Below are 18,123 nucleotides of genomic sequence, written 5' to 3'. Positions count from 1 at the left end.
GTACAGTTTGCTTGAAGCAATTCCAGCATTGAGATTATATTAAAATATATTTCTGAAAATGATAATCAATCATTTAAAATAGATTAATTTGGGTATCTTTTAACAAATCATGATGAATTGGAGCAATTGAATTTAATTAATTATTCATGAATGGTTTTCCTCTTAAGAATTTCTGCTGAAAGGGATGTCAACCCAAGATGTATTTTAGATAAGTACCTCAGTCGGATTACCACAGGCTAAATAGAAAATATGATTCTCTTCTTATATAGAAGATAGCTATTGATAGACTTTATCTCTATCTGTAATTTAAATAGCCTAGCAATTTTACTAAAACTCTACATGCTAAGACAGGGATAAAATATTAGGAAGTATAAGAAAAACATTAAAGGACATTGTCTAACATTTGCATTTATATTTTTCTCCTTTTTTGCATTTATATTAAATGATATCTTGAAACCTTTCAAATAGGAGGGTAAGTTTTCCTTCTCTCCAGATTATAACCTATAAAGTTTATCTCACATCTAAGGGCATTTCTAGCTCCCATTTCAATTTATAGAGAGCTTGGTTCTAGCCAGGATTAAGTCACCTTCAGTCTAAGGTCCTGGTCCTACTACATTCTGGGTTAGCACTTTTGGTTCTTTTTTCTATGAGACCAAAATAACTTGACATAGTCGTATTAGAGGAAATTAAAACTTTCAAAACAGACCTAAAATTGGGTGGTCTTATAAATAACATTAAAACAATCTTAATGGCTAATTTGGTTTTAGAATAAACTTGAGGACAAATACTCTTTGATCTAGAACAGTCCTTGGAAATCTGACCAGCCTGGAGGGCATTTCTGGATAAGAGAAGTAACTTCAATCTCACCCAGGTAATTTGGCTTTGCTGTTGCCTAAATTCTTCAGCAATCACAAATCCAAACTAATTCCTGAAGATACAGTATCATGCAGATCAGTGTCTAATTCCTTTTTCTTTCCTATGTTCCTTCAAAAGACTTGCAAATACTATTCCCTAACTTGGACAAAGCAATACCTAAATATCACAGGTCCATTTTAAAAATGTAGTAAATGATATAACACCTTAGTTCTATTTTTTTATGTTTAGCAACATAATTGTGGCTTTTTGTTTGTTTTGTTTTTTTGTTTATTTTGCTTTGTTTGCAGTACTAGAGATTGATCCCAGGGGTGCCCTATCAGCTACCTCCCCATCCCCAACACTTTATATTTATTTGTTTATTTTTTGAGGCACAGTTTTACTAAATTGTGGAGATTGGCCTCAAACTGCCTCAACCCACCAAGTTGATGGGATTACATAGGCATTCCCCACTGTTCCCAGCTCATAATTGCCCTTTAAAGGTTTCTCTCTATTGTTCCTTTCACAATAAATGGTGACACAATGTAAGGTCTAAAATATAAATTATTTTGGGGCACCTAATACAAAAACTTTTAGTTTCTTTTAAATAAACTGATGGACAGAAGAAACTTTATTACTTATTTGCTATTTTTCTATCCAGGAACATTTCATGGAAGTAATCAGAAACCAGGAATTCGTATTACTGCCAGCCAGTGAAATTGCAAAGCTCTTGGCCAGTGATGACATGAACATTCCAAATGAGGAGACAATATTGAATGCACTTCTTACTTGGGTCCGTCATGATTTGGAACAGAGACGGAAAGACCTCAGTAAACTTTTGGCTTATATTAGGCTACCTCTTCTTGCACCACAGGTAATTAATAGATACTTGTTTGTATGTTTTTTCTTTGCTTGTTCTATCAAATTTTTACACATATTCCTATAAAACACATAGGTGAAAAGATAGTAAGCTAACAAAATTCTTCTTATATTTTCATGCAGAGGGTCTGGATACCTAAATTGCATCAATTAAGATTCTTAATTTTGAATTTGTAATTTTAACAGCTACAAACTTATCTTACCAGTTGGAGGAGAATTAGTAACAAAAGAAACACTGTATTCTCGGAATCAGAAAATTTAGATTCGTTCATTTGCTTCACATTTATTAAGTATCCACTAAATACCTACATTCTATCAACATACAGATTAATTGAATTGATCTAAGATTAATAAGATATGATGATAGTTTCAGCTCTGACATTTTAAAACTCTGTGACTTGGCATATTCACATACTACAGTTTCTTCATCTGTCAAATGGAGATAACATTCTTCCTGACCATCTCATAGGATTATTATGAGGATCAGAAACACATTCTATAAAATAGAATGTGCTATAAATAAGATTACCTTACTTATATTAATCTTCATAATGTATTGTTTCCTGCTGTTGTGAGTGAAAGTTACTGTTTGTAACTTACAAAGACAAAAATCATTGTCGATGCTTTATAAGAAAGACCTTCATTTTAGAAGTGGGATATTGTGTGAATACACAGTTGTGAGACTGCATGAATTGATGGCAATTCAGGAAAAATAACAAAATATTTCTTGTGAAATCAGATTTAAATAAAGTGTTATTTTTTTACTGCCATCTAGCAGAATTTCTTTTCTAGATTAAATAAAATCTGAAAAAATCCTATTAGACTTTGAAAAGAATCTGTACAATTAAGTATCCTGAGAATTTACTTTAGTTCTGCAGCTTCAGATGTTTATATGATACTATATTTGCATGACTCTGAGACCTTTAGAATACCTATTATCCAGGATATTGCTGATGGTCATATCTGTAAGTTGTTAAAGTTGAAAGCATTTTCAAAATCATTTAGTCCAAAACCAGTGGTGCAAATGAAGTAACAGACCAAAAAAGTAAAACTATGTGTTCAAAACCACAAAGTAATTTCTGCCTTTCTGCCTTGTGGTTTTATTTGACTTTGGTCCTTGGCTATCATAAGAGAGTTAATCAGAGGTAGAGGTGGGACTCAAATCCAACTACAGTTGTATGGCATTAAACCATTCTACCTCTTGAGTGCACCATGTGTAAAATTGTGGGGTATAGGGAAGGATATCAGATGGAGGAATAAATAGTTCCAAACTAAATCTGATTATAATATATATTATAAATATGATTGTAAATTCTACATATTATATATATTTTATATATATATGGAGAGAGAAAGAGAGAGATGAAGGTTGTGATAAATGGATGTGACTTGAAAATAATAGGAGTAGCCCACCAAAACTGATGGTGGAGAAGCAGGGGGAACTTCCTAAAGTGAGCCCCATAATCTATACCTTGAGTTAGCTACCAAAAAGGGGGCATAATACCCAGGGAAGATAGGAGATTTTACCTTGTTATGGAGTCATGAATGAATACATTGTGTTCTGGAATTTGAAGTTAGTTTGCCTGGCTAGAGTGTAGGAATAAAGTCGGGCAATGTCAAAATATGAGGCAGGAGAGGGAAATGGACCAAATCATGAAGACCTTCTAGTCATGCCAAGGAGTTTGAATTTTGTCCTAAAAGCAATGATAAAGCACTAAAGGATTTTATAACAGGGAAATGGCATGACTGTAATTTTATTTTGGAAAGATTACTGCAAGTACATTGTATAGAGCGGATCAGAGGGTCAAAACTAGAAACCCATTAACAGGGTTGTTGGAGTTCAGCCAAGAGAAATAGGCATGCTCTGGCAGTGGAGCTAGAGAATAACCAGGCTCAAGAGCTATCTAGAAGGTCAAGTTGACACAACTTAATGACTGATGAGCGGTTGAAATTAAGGAGGGCCCGAAATGATCTGATTTGTGCACCTAGGTTAGTAAAAGTGCCGTCATTTGAGTCAAGAAATATAGAATGAAGAGATAATTTGGGGGTATAATGTGGGGAAGGAAGTGGGAAAGTCATATTCCCAAAGCTTCTAAGTGCCTTTAATCCTCTTAGGGTCTAAGAAAAGAATTTGAAAACTATTTAATTAGGTTGTTGAAGTCAAAGCCAAGAGAACAACACTGGCCAAGAAGAACACAAGAATACAAGGGATGGGACCTGAGGAAACACTGTTTTATTGAGTGGTTGCTCCCAAACCTGGCTGAGTAACTAGAGTGCTATTAAAAACTGATTGCAAGTTCAGGAAGGAAGTGTTAACATCATCAGAGAAGACAAAGTGAGGGGAAATCCTCAACTTGACCCAGTGGTTCTCCAGGTGATCCCCAGCAGGCAGAGTTTACTCAGCAGCACCTGGGGACTTGTTTGAAAAGCAAATTATTAGACCTCCCACAACTACTGAATATGAACCTCTGTGGGCGGGGCCTAGCAGACTGTGGTCTAAGGAACTCTCCTGTGGTTTTGATGCACCCTCAAGTTTGAGAATGTCCACCAGTGTGGAGGTGGAAGGAGTGAAGGCATTGTTGACATGTTGCCTTGTGTACTATAAACTATTACTTTACCTTTCTGAGCAATGTTTTCTTTTCTACAGTGATAATACTAAATATGTTGCAGTACTGTGACACTTAGAGATACTGGCACTGGTTTATTTCCCTTGATAAAAATGAAGAGCAAGGCTACAGAATTATTTAATAAGTAGTAAAGTTCTGATATAGGCACTAAAATCATCAAAAAATGTTGAATTGTGTTCTCTATGTTTTATTTTCAAAGGTAGGAAAATATGACAGTTGTTCAAATTGTCCAATACCTATCGAATAAATGACTAATATTTCTAAAATTGAGATTAGGTTTAGTAACCTAGAGAATTTTCCTTCATGAAATTGTTTTATTCTTACTAACTAAATGAGGTTTTACTATACTGCATTAATATGAAACAATATTTGACCTAATGAAAGTGTTCTATTTACCTATAGTGATTTTATTATAATATATCCAACAATAGATCTTTAAAATGATGAAGGAAATAATTTGTGTAATTGTAATCCTATACCAAATGGTCATTGTAGTATAGCTTTAAAAAATACTCTCAATAATTAAAAAGACAAGTGTTTATGGTCATTTTATTTTACTTTTGCCTGGAGTGCTATTAAAAATGGATTCCAAGTTCAATAAGGAGGGAGTGTAATGTTATCAGATGCTACAGAGAAGACAAACTTTTCAGACTAGATCAAATTTTAAACAATATGGATAAAAATATTAGGAGATATACCTCCTAGGTATATATAGATACAGATATATTATTTAAAAGATCTTAACATTGGAATTGTTACTGTTCCCAATGGTAGCCTAAATTACAAGTGTATTGGTCTCTACTACTCTGTTCTCAATTATTGTGTTTTTTACTAAGAGTCAGAAATCTAAAGTGAATCAGTATTCTATTAATTTACAAGTTTTGGATACCAAAACAATTTTTTAAAGTCTACAGAATTCATAACTTATTTACATTCTATTTATGTTAAAGTTCTCTTCTAGTCCAAATGCTTTCATCTTAATAATCTGCCATTCTCTCATGGCAGAGGAGTGATTTAGAATCAACCAAGAATGCAGAGTATATGAGAATCTGTATATTTTATAGTTCTTAATGCCTTTTTTTTTTTTTAAGATACTAGGGATTGAGCCCAGGGGTACTCTACCATTGAGCTACACCCCCAGCCCTTTGGGTTTTTTGTTTTGAGACAGTCTCACTAAGTTGCTGAAGTGAGCCTCGAATCCTCCTGCCTCAACCTAATTAAGACACCAGTCTCATGACCTACACTAGAGTGTAAATTCTGACATTAATTATTCCATATATCTTCTATGCAAACAAAACATAGTTATGCTAGCCGCAGAAACCATTAGTGAATGTTGACTTATTTAGATTAATCTTACTATTCCTTTTACTTTTGTTCTATTTACTTTTACTCCTTTCTAAATAAAAATGTGAAAAAAATTATAGAAAGTAAAGTCTGAGAAGATTTTATAGTAACTGTGATTTGAAGTAAAATATATTTCTTAGCATGATGACAGTCTATAGTTTATTAATAGATGGAATTAACTATAAGTTAATTCTCTATAAGTAGAGATTGGAATAATAGAAAAAAATAAAGCCATGAATCTAAGAATCAGATCAAATGGAAAATAATAGATATCATTCAGAAAATTATTCAAAAGGCAATAAAAGAAGCCTGGTGTGGTAGCACATGCCTATGATCCCAGCGACTCAGGAGACTGAAACAGGAGGATTGCAGGATTGAGGCCAGCCTGGGCTACTTGGCAAGACCCTGTTTCAAAAGAAGAAATAAAAAGGCAGGTGTTGTATCTCAGCAGTAAAGTACCTCTGGGGTCAATCCCCAGTACCCCCCAAAACACACACACATAAAATTAAATATAAAGTTACCGTATGACCCCAAAATTGTACACATAGATTATCTACCCAAGAGAAATGAAAATATATTTATACAGTGACTTGCACATAAGCTTTCTTAGCTTTATTCATAATAACCCCAAACTTGAACACCCTAATTGTTCATCAACTGGTGAATGAATAGATAAAACCATTTATAGCCATTATTCAATAATAAAAAGAAATAAAATACTGACATATGCTACAAGATGGACAAACCTCATAAGTTAAGTGAAAGAAACAAAACACAAAAGATTGTAAGATTTTATTTTTATGAAATGTCCAGAAAAGTCAAATCTATAGAAAGACAGGAATCAGGATTAACAGTAAACGGGAGTATACGATATCAAGGTAATGAAACTGTTCCAAAACCATTTTGTGGTAATGGTTTTACAACTTGGTAGAGTCACTAAAAACCATTGACTTGTTTACTTGAAATGAATTAATCGTGATAATTCAAATATGCCTTAATTGTAAAATTATAAAGCAATTTATTGTCAAATACAACCTGGCGGTATATCAAAATGATACTACAGTGTGACCAGAAAGGTCTTTTTCCAGGGATGATTATCAGGGAATCTATCAAGGCACTCATTACATTAATAACTTTAAAAGAGAAAAAGTCATATGATCATATCAGTTGATAATAAATATTTGGGGAAAAAAATTAGCAACCATTCTTAATTTGAAACTCTAAATTAGGAAGAGGAGACAAACATAATAATGGATTCCCCAACACTACAGCACTGATTATCCTAACTGGTAAAACACTAATACCATGTCAGCTCAAACCAGGAATGGGGATATTCCATTTTACTCTATTTTTTAAACATTGCTTTGAAGGTTTTTGCAAAGTAGTAATAAAATAAATAACTGGTATACACATAGAAGATGTTGAACTCTCCCTGTTTGGTGATGATTATGGTTGTATGCATAATAATACAGGATAATCAAGGAATATGGTAAAGTAACAGGTTAAAATACAAGTGTACAATAATCAGAAGACTAACTTTCTTCCAGCAAAACATAAACAACATGAAAATTTTAAAATGTGTACCCAATAGCAAAAATAATAAAATATTTAGGAATATATTTAATAAAAGAAGGTCATAAGACTCATGTGAAGAAAAGCATACAACAAATGGAAAGACTTCTTAAACAGAACATATTAATATCAAAAAATGAACTCTCCCAAAATTAATAAAGAAATTTAGTGCAGTTCACAATAGAACACCAAGAAAATCAAGATGATGAGAGGGAGGGCTGGGGATATAGCTCAGTTGGTAGAGTGCTTGCCTTGTAAGCAGAAGGCCCTGGGTTCAATCCCCAGCACCGCAAAAAAAAAAAAAAAAAGAAAAAAGAAAAAATGATGAGAGGGAATTGGGTTAAAAAAAAAAAATGGAAAACAAGGACTCCAAAATAACCAAGCAACTATGGAAATTAACAGTGAGGGGAGACTTATAATATTAGATGATAGAATATGCTATAAAGACTGTAATAAAATATGGTATTAGAATAGAACTAGGCAAGTAGATTAATAGAACAAAGAATCAAAAAATATATGAGATCTACGTTTGAGTCTGTAATATATTATCAACGTTCATTTGGAAATGGAGAGGATTATTTAATAAATGGTGTTGGTGCAGAACTGTTTTTATCTGAAAAAAAAAATATATCACATGAATGAATGGCCTTAGTGAAAGAAATAAAGCAATGAAATCTTGACAGATAATCTAGGGACCTACATGCACAAAGTGAAATAAAAACACTTTCTAACGGGACTGGAAATTCTGAATCTAAGAAGGGAGACATAATTGATGACCTAAAAATAAAGATTGCTTATAGAGCAAAGTATTATGAAACAACCTCAGTAAACAATGAAAAATCTAGAAAAATACAGGTGTTCCTTTGTGTGTGTGGGTGTGTGTGTGTGTGTGTGTGTGTGTGTGTGTGTGAGAGAGAGAGAGAGAGAGACAGACAGACAGACATACAGAACTCTCAAACATTTCTAATCAAATTTAAATAACAACAGAAAAAAGATGCAAAGGGAGAAAGAAAATTTACAAATGGCCAAAATATAAAAAGATGTATATGAGGGGGAAATGTTCTACATTGACAAAAATGAAAAGAACTAACATTCATGGCAGGAATGTTCTGCTCTCACACATAACTGGTACAAAGATGAATTATTACAGCCTCTTTGGAAAGCATCCTGATGTTTTTACATCTTTTATATTTATATGCATCTTTTGAAATGTCTGGGTGTATCAGCACATGCATATGTCAATGTATGTGTACACATACCAGAAACAAATAATGTTCATAATAAGGAGATGACTGGAAAATGTTAGCATACCTGTATACTATGGAATAGTTATTTACAAGACTGTATCTGAACTATACCTCTTCAGGAAGACTTGGAGAAATTTTCATGAGACATAATTAAATAAAAATGATAAGATACAGCAAAGCATATAATAAAACAAATAGTAAAAGAGAAACCACATGTCCCGTCACATACATAGAAGAATTATGTCAGCAGAGGACTGTAAGTTGGAGAAAGAAATGAAAAGATGCACATAGGTTGTTGATAGGGCAGTGAGGGGTTGCACAAAAGGGAGACATGGAGAGCCTAGCACAAAAGGGAAAAAAATCATTTATAAAAGATAGGTTGTAACAGTATTTGTGCATTTACGTAAAATAGGATTCAGTGAAGAAAGAGGGGGTTTAATTTTTCTTTTAGAATAATCACAGTTTAGAGTTCTTTGTCCTTTGAGAAATTGGTGGATTGTTTTTTGGTGGTAGTATTTGTATATTACTTAAGTCTGGTAAGTGCAGAATAATTTGTCAACACCCACTTATTATTCCTCAGTTAAAGTTATTTCTAATTATAACTGTAAAGTGATTTATTTTAGAAAATGTGGAAATTATAGAAAAATAATAAAAAGATTACTTAAAAAGCACCAGTATTGAGTTCAGAATTGTGGCTCAGTAGTAGAGCACTTGCCTGGCGAGTGTGAGACACTGGGTTCGATACTCAGCACCACATATAAATAATAAATAAAATTTTAAAAGATCCATTGACAACTAAAAAATATATTTAAAAAAGCACCAGTAGTCCCACTACTGATAAGGAATAAGCACTGTTAAGATCTTAGAGTGTATCATGCGTGCTCTTCAGTTTCTGCCTTTTAATTACACTTAAAATGGAAATCTTACAAATGTTGCATATTTTAGTTTCATATGTGTTCAAATTTGAATTTTTGTTTTCAAAAAAAAGCAGGATAATTTCCATTCAAAAACTATTATCATTTGTTCTTTCAACCTTACTGTTTTCTTAGTCATTCAGTATATATGTTACTCATTTCTAGTTCCTGGCAGACATGGAAAATAATGCACTTTTTCGGGATGATATAGAATGTCAGAAACTCATTATGGAAGCAATGAAATATCATTTATTACCAGAGAGACGACCCATGTTACAAAGTCCTCGGACAAAACCTAGGAAGTCAACTGTTGGTACCTTATTTGCAGTTGGCGGAATGGATTCAACAAAAGGTATTGAATGATCTTTTACTTGGAAGAACAGAAAAAGAAATTTTAATAAGTAATAATTATGACCAAAGAAAGAACTCTTTGGAATAAAAAATTAAAAGGGCTGGGATGTAGCTCAGTGGTAAAGTGCCCTGGGTTCTATGTCCAGTTCAAAACTAATGATAATAGTGAAAGAGTGTAACTTATTCATTAGTAAATGTCTGAGTCCACACTTATAAGAAGCAAAAGGGAAAGTTCTTACTTACAGTAGAGTGCCAACTATTAGGTGCAGAAGGAAAGATGGAATTAGAAAGGTTGCCATTTAGCAGCCATCAAAATCCAAATTATGAAATGTTCCAAAATCAAAACATTTCAAGTGTCATATTGGTTCTCCAAAGGCTGGAGTTGCTCTGGATCCCAGATTTTCAGATTGAGGATGCTCAACCAGTAAAGTCTATGCAATCAATCAATCCCTAAGCCCAAATCAGAAACACTTCTGGTCCCAAGTATTTTGTGTATCTGATTAAGTCAAGAATCCTCAGTGTAAGCCAGGCACAGTGTCACATGCCTGTTTTTCAACTACTAGGGAGACTGAGACAGGAGGACCAAAAGTTCAAGGTCAGCCTCAGTCTCAAAATAAAAATAAATAAAATTTAAAAGAGCTAGGGATGTAGCTCAATGGTAGAGTACCCCTGAATTCAATCCCTAGCACTGTAAAAAAGAAAGGAAAAAAAAAAAGACTAATCAGTGCAGCTGAGACTAGTGGGTGAAAATTTGAGAACTGGCCACCCACACAAAGGGTAAAATAATGTTTTTACAATGGAGAGCACTGGCACACATCCACTTAGCCAAATGATCAAAAGTAATATTGCTGGTAATAAGAGTGAGCAGCAGCATGTGCCTCTTATAGGGTACACTGTGAAGAACTCAGAAGTATTTTTGCCAAAAGCATATAACTTGAATTCAGTCATGAGGACAAAACAAATAATTCTAAGTTGAGAGACAGGCTACAAAATAACTTATCTGTCTATAGTATTAAAAAATGTCAGTGTTGTGAAATACAAAATGAAAAATAAAAGATTCAGGCATTGTTCCAGATTACCAGAGAATAAAACACATAGCAATTATTAGAATGCGTCATCTTGGATTTTCTTTTGCTTTAGGAAATAATTGAGACAAGTGAAAAACTCCAAATAAAGTCTGTAGATTAGATGGCATTGTAAAATGTTAATTTCCAGACTTTGATAATTGTATGTGGTTTTATTAAAGAATTTGTTGTTCTCAGGAAGACACAGGGGTATAGGGTCATATGTCTGCAACTTGCTCTTAAATAGTTCAGGGGCGAGGGAAGACATGCATACACACATGCAGACATAGAAAATAAATGTAGTAAAATGTAAACGTGGGAAATCTGGGTCAAAGAATCTGGGAATTCTTTATACCATTCAGTTATTACTAATGATAGAAATAATAGTAATAAACACCATACATGGTACCTACTGGCTACCAGGTATTATGCCAGAAGCTTCTATGTGTTAATCTCTCCATATACATTCATCTCCCCGTGTCTGCATTCCTAACACTAATCATCTACAACCCCTTAACAGTACCTCTCTGATCTTAGCTCATTCTGCTTCTTCCCTCATTCCTTCTAGCCCCTAGAGATTGAATTAGCTATTTCCTGTCACTGGAATGCTCTACCCCAATACTGAAATCCTTCACTCATCCTCCTCTCACATGTCGATTTACCAGAGACCTTCATGGCCCATCAAGAGTAACCTCTTGCCTGCCACTTTCTGACCTTCCTACTATTTTCTGTCTCCTTACTCTACATTGTTTCTTCAAAGCACCAGATATATTTGTTTATTGTCCGTCTACCTCTTCTCCTCAAGTAAACTCCAGAAAAGTAAAGAGTTTGTTTTGTCCCTTAATATATCCTGAGAGCCTAGAACAAGGCCTTGCACATAGAGCATCAGTATCTTGTCAATGAATAAAGGTTTCCTTTGCCATCTCTTGAATTATTCATAAGACTGAAGCCCTTCATTTATTAATCACATTAAACATTTTTTTTCTCCTGTATGGTATCTGTAAGGAATACAAAATTATGAGCTCTAATTGAAAGTCGTATATGTTATTTATCTTGTAGGTTCATGGAAGCAAAGACTGAACTCACTTGATACATCTGTCTATAGATTTGATTTATTCTCATAGTTCTAACTTGTATGAAATATCTATTTGACATTACATGTGATGCTAGCCTTTGTAGTCATAATTAGCTCTTCTTCTTCCCTTCTATCTTTCCTTCTCTTTTTCAAGGCTTTAACTGTTATCTCTGAATTAATCTGTGTATTCTACTCTCTTACTCTGACTTTATTTAAAATATCTATTTGACATTCACCATTCCCTATAAACTTGGTGTGCCCAAATCTCTGACCAGACTTAAGAATGTAGAATCAAAATTAAGTTTTCTTCAATGGACATCAATTCTGGCTCATTTAAACAGATAAGGGAATTAATTTATTAGAAGGCTGATGAGAAAAAGGCAGGAACTCTGTCCACTGCCCTGTTTCTTAATAATGTCCGACTTTTAAATTCTGTGCGCAAGCATTAGGTCAGTCCTGAGCATTAAGTGTCTAAGGGCAAGGAGGACAAAAATCTTTCTTTCCAGTTTTCTAGGAGATGAGTTCCTGCCTTCTGTCAAGACTCATATGTACAGTGGAAGCTTGTCCAAGCAAGAGAAGAAAACTCAGATTCTAAGTACCCAAAGGAAAGAATTCTCATTCTCTCAGATCTTAAATTCTGACAGCTGTGTCTTCCTTCACATGGGTCTTGTATCTGATTCTTTCAGATCTCCACTGCCATCTTTCTAATATTCCAGTTAGCCTCCTATCAACCTGCCTATTTTGATCATGTTAGCTTGGGGAAAATAGCACCCACTGTGTTGTTAGTAAGTGCCTGTTATTGTGAAAGCTCTAAGAGAGACATACTCTTCTTGCTCACTTTTATAGTTAGGAAGAGCAAGACTAAAAGAAGTTAGGTAACTTTCCCAGGCAATTAGTGGTAGGATTAGTATTCAAAAAGGCATTTTAACTCTGTTCAAAAACTCCACAGAGATATTTATTTCTTACCATATAAGGTATAAATTCTTCATCCCAGTTTTCAAGACATTCCTTCTTTTTGTACCAGGAATTGAACTCGGGGTCACTGGACCACTGAGCCACATCCCCAGCCCTATTTTGTACTTTATTTAGAGACAGAGTCTCACTGAGTTGCTTAGCGCCTTGCTTTCACAGTGGCTGACTCTGAACTCGAGATCCTCCTACCTCAGCCTCCCTAGCTGCTGGGATTACAGGCGTGCACCACTGCATCCAGCATCAAGACATTCTTTAATCCGGTCCTTGCTGCTTGACCAACTTTATGTCTGAATCTTTCTTAATAGTAAAGTACTCTGATCCTCTATCCTATATAAGCTATCTTCCCTGGCCTTAATTTATCTTATCCAATATCTTTATAATGAAGAATGGTTTTCCTTTGTTGAATGGTGATCAGCTCATTCACTCGTGGTCCCTTCATATGTCTTTTTAGTTCAGGGTCCAACAAATAAGCTGATAATGGTTCTAAATAGCCACTAGGAAAGTGTCAGAATATATTTATGTTTACTTTTTAAAGGTTAGTCCTTCACTATTAGTTAGGGATAGTCTAAGCTTTTACATAAAACTTTACAATTGTTAGGATTTTGTTATTTTAGAATATGTGGGTTTTGAAAAGATAATATATTTGCAACTGTGTTTTAAAATTTTATGTTGTATGAATTATGTTTGAAATTATCAGAGGAAGTTTTAGTTTTGAATTCATAACACTGTGATACTACTTAGTAAACTAGATATAAAAGAAATAATTTAGTCTGGGGACATAGTTCAGTGGCAGAATGCTTGCCTAGCATGCTCATGGCCCTTTGTTTGATCCCCAACACCACAAAATAAAGAAAGAAAGAAATTAAAGTTCAAAAGAAAAAAATATTTCTCAAATATATTAGTGAGGAGAACTGACCTTTATTTAATGGGAGATTTGGTTTGATTTGATAAAAGGAAAAAGATTCTAAGATCATTTTTGAAGTGATAAATCACATACACTCTTATATCAAGTAATCTAAGCATCTGAATAGAATTTTATTATTGCTAAAAGGTTATAAAGAAAGATTATTCACATTCAAAAGTAATTTTGAGTAGTTACTAGTAGAAAGGATTCTGTTTGGTGCTGTGAAGAAAATAGATGGAAAGAGACTTGGTTTCAATCCCAAATCATTTAAAATTGTATAGGGTCAATTAAAAAAAAACTATAACGTAAGAAAATATAATATCTATATGTAGACTAAAACTGTAAATTTTAGGAGATTATCAATTTTTAGGAGATTACTAGTTCTCTGATCTAATGTAACAAATACGTTAGAATAAATGTTTGTCGTGATCATAATTCTGTAAGGCTAGCACTGATGACACGGTATATTAGAAGCTTAGGAGAAAGAAGAGGACTGTAATTGAAGTCTTCATGGTTAGGGGCTGGGGTTGTTTTTGGTTTTTGTTTTGTTTTGTTTTGTGAGGGATGGTGGGGATTTTGTTTGCTTTTGGTTTGGGGGGTTTTGTTTTGCTTTTAATCTCTACTGGTTTCATCTCATAAAGAGAAGATTCTGAAATCTTCCAGTCCTTAATACAGTGTAGACATCAGCAGCAGTAACTCCCTGAGTGTCCACCTCTCAGTTCCTGAAGCACAGACCTTTTGCCCTTCCTCCTTGCATAGGTGGCAGCTCCCTCCTGTAGAAGCCAGCCTCTGCCTGGCTGTGGGTCCTGCCCTTTGCTGCCTCCTCAAGAACCTCACACTATTAATGAGGATTACTTTCACCTCTAGTATTTTCATCTTCCTTCTTTTCAACTAGATTCCTCCCATTAGCATTTAAACCAACTCAGGGTTTTCCAATTTTAAAAGCAAAACAAAACAAAACCTCCCTCAACCCTACTGATAACCCCTTTCTTCCCCCTCCCTTTTGTAGCAATCCTCTATGCTCACTGTTTCCAATTCCTCACCTCCCATCATGTCTCAGCCACTCAGTTAAGGAAGTCCTCCTCGAGTCATCAGTGTCCTCCATGTAGCAAAGTTCAGTCATACCTTTTAGTCTTTGTCTTAACTTGCTTAGCTCAGGAGCATTAGATGATAGCCAGCCTACCTGCTACCAACTTTTTGCCTTTGCTTGCATGACACTAACCTCCTCTACTTCTCTTCCCACTTTCAGATATTGTTTCACAGTCTCCTTTGACAGATAATCCTTTCCCACTTTACCTTTTAATTTTGGGCCTGGGGTATGCCCTGGAGAATGGTAGGAAATGAGTTTATGAATGTAGGAGGAGCCAGATCTTGCAGGGGCTTCATGAGATATAGTCAAAGTATTATTGTCAATGCTAATAAAAGTTATTCTTTTGTATGCATAATTTCATAAAATGGTCAGTCATGATGGCATTTTCATTTACCTAATTTCTACATATTACTATTAAGGAGCAACAAGCATTGAAAAATACGATCTTCGTACAAATATGTGGACTCCCGTGGCAAATATGAATGGGAGGAGGCTACAGTTCGGTGTTGCAGTGTTAGATGACAAACTGTATGTGGTTGGAGGGAGAGATGGACTGAAGACTTTGAATACTGTAGAATGCTACAACCCCAAAACAAAAACTTGGAGTGTGATGCCTCCAATGTCCACACATAGGCATGGCCTCGGTAAGTATAGCTGCAGATTCACTCATAATGTCATACATCTGCTGCCCCAGCATTTTACATTCTATACCTTGCAGAAGACAATCAACAAGGCAGCTGAGTCGGTAGTAATCAACCACCAAGCTCTTACCTGAGAAGCAGAAGCAGAGAAAACAAGCACATACGTAAGTGTGGCAGCAGCCAGTGCAGGTAAAAACACATGTATCTGAGGGGTTTAGGGTAGCAGCATGGTCTAAGCCATCTTTTCATATAAGTGTTCTGTGTTGGCAATTAGCATCACCTAACCTAATTTAAGTGTTTATTTAAAAATCTTAAGCATTATTGTTTTTCATATTTATGTATCTCCTGGTTTTTAAGCAGAAATGAATAAAAACTCGTTAAGAATTTTGATGTGGCACAGAGAATGTGATATGAGAGACTTTTCATTTATCACTCAGTAATTCAGTGAGCATGATTAGTGTGTACTCTGTGCCCTGCTTTTTGTTCTGTAGTTACACAGATGAGGAAGACACTGTCTTCACCCTCAAGGAAATGACAATGCATTCTAAGATGCACAGAAGAGAAGTCAGGGACCTTTTTTCTCAGTGAAATAGGATAACAAGTTGTTTTATGAGAATGAAGGAGGTAGAATTAAAACTAGATGGAACTTAAAAGGTGTGTGCATCACCCAGCCTTTACTGCATAACAAACCAATCCACAATGGAGAAGCTAAAGCAACAACCATTTATTTAGCTTATGGGCCCAATGGACAGTTTCCTGGTTTAGGCTGCCTCGGATAACCTCTGCCAGGTTTTTATGAATCCGTGGTAGGCTGGCAGGTTGACTAGATGATCTGGATTGCCTCATGTCACGTGTTGGCCTGGGCAACAGAGGCAACTGCCCACATGCCTCTGATCATTTAGCAGGTTAGCCCTGTCTTCCTTCACATGGGGGCATCACAGGGTTTTGAAAGCAGCAGAAGAATACAAGCCACAGTGCTCAAACTTTCAGACCTCTGCTTGCATCGTATTTGCCAAATCTCACTGGCCAAGACAAGTCATGTGGGCAAGCCTAGATTTAAAAAGTAGAGAAATAGATTCCTATTCTTCATGAGGGGAGCTGCAGAGTCACATTGCAAAAAGATGTAAATTCAGACAAGGAAAAATTAGTGACTTTATGGTCAATTTATCAGCTTAGAAAAGGTTTAAAATAGAATAAAGAATTGGATAGATCACTATAAAAGGTGGATGCATCACAACTGAAAGCATAGTTGAATATAGCTAATGTGACTTGTGTTATACTCAGTTTATTAAATTAAATTAATACTGAGCACCAGTGTAGAGGCTGGCCAGTAGCCAGTAATAAAAGCTATCTAGGAATAAAGATTGATGTGGTGACAGGAACAGCAAAAGAGCAAAGGGACAGAAATTCTAGCTGTAACTAGGTTTCAGTGGAAGATAATATTAAACTTCAATATGGGAGTAAAAGCCAGAGAGTTGGGCTAAGGTACATTAAAAGGAGGAGCTTAAAATTAATTAAATAAAATATAACAAAGAAAACTAAAACTTTACTCTGAAGTCCATAAAATCAGCTATTACACAGGCACAGAATAAGAAGATGTATCTTAAAAACAAATCAGATTTATTCTTGTTTCGTTTTGTTTGTGCTACTGGAGATCAAACCCTTGGTCCTGTAAATGCTAGGCAAGTGCCCTACCTCTGAGCTATGTCCCCAGTTTCTGAATGAGACTTACAGATTGGGGTTTCATATAAACAAGGGTTCATAGTATAATTCAACTGGGTACTTCCCCTACCACGAAGAAAGAAACCTAATTGTAATTTAAGGTAAATATAGTACATAGAATATCATGGTACATAATCTAGCCATGTTTTGTGCAGGTTTTCAGGAATCTGTTTTAGGCTGGCGGGTCGTGCGTGAAGTGCTGGCACGAGTTCTAGCTGCCATACGAAAGGCATTGTGAACTGAAGCAAGTTCGGGGATAATGATCAATAGTTTAAAATGTCTTAAGTCCTAATTCAAAATTTTTCATTTATTCTAAACAACCTAGCTTTACCTTATCGTTTACCTTCTAAGTAAATGTTACAAATTTGAACTTACTGTATTTAAGAAACACTCCCATTATCTCTTCATATGTGAAAATTATATGAAGAGTTCATTTGGGGAAAAAAGCTTCTACTACTAAAAATTTTTTCAAAGCTATTGTTTAAGGAGTTGGACTATTTTAGCCCTTTAGTTAATTACATGTTACATGTATTCATATTACATCTAAAATTGGATATGTTATATAAAATTGGCAATATATACATATTTATAAATATATATCCAAACATATATAAAATCCAGTAGGCAGTACCATGGGGCACAATACATGATATAAAAAAGAGTGAAATAAAATGTTGGTTTGGGTTATGCATGACAACCAAATATTTTTATCTTATCTAACCATGATCTCACAAATTAAAATATATTTGTATTATAGAAAGTTTTTTGCCTTCAAGTTATTTTACCTCACCTGGCCATAATCATGTCTTACCTCTTTTCAAAACCCTCTATTGGCTCTTTATCTCATTAAGAATAGAATCCAAAGTCCT

General features: G+C 34.7%; 1 protein-coding gene across 4 annotated transcripts in view; it reads left to right on the top strand.

Annotated features, from left to right (window-relative positions):
* The window catches only part of Klhl5 (kelch like family member 5), a 64,312-nt gene that overhangs the window by 35,476 nt on the left and 10,713 nt on the right, over positions 1–18,123 (top strand). For all 4 annotated transcript variants that reach the window (XM_047566578.1, XM_047566579.1, XM_047566577.1 and 1 more), the window contains 3 exons: positions 1,514–1,726; positions 9,601–9,787; positions 15,311–15,535. In XM_047566578.1, coding sequence (XP_047422534.1) covers positions 1,514–1,726; positions 9,601–9,787; positions 15,311–15,535 — 625 coding nt within the window. The remainder of the gene's footprint in view (positions 1–1,513; positions 1,727–9,600; positions 9,788–15,310; positions 15,536–18,123) is intronic.

This window comes from Sciurus carolinensis, chromosome 10 (assembly GCF_902686445.1).
Source record: "Sciurus carolinensis chromosome 10, mSciCar1.2, whole genome shotgun sequence".
NCBI classification, from domain to species: domain Eukaryota; kingdom Metazoa; phylum Chordata; class Mammalia; order Rodentia; family Sciuridae; genus Sciurus; species Sciurus carolinensis.
Note: the sequence above shows the minus strand (reverse complement) of the source record. Positions and strands in the feature narration are given on the sequence as shown.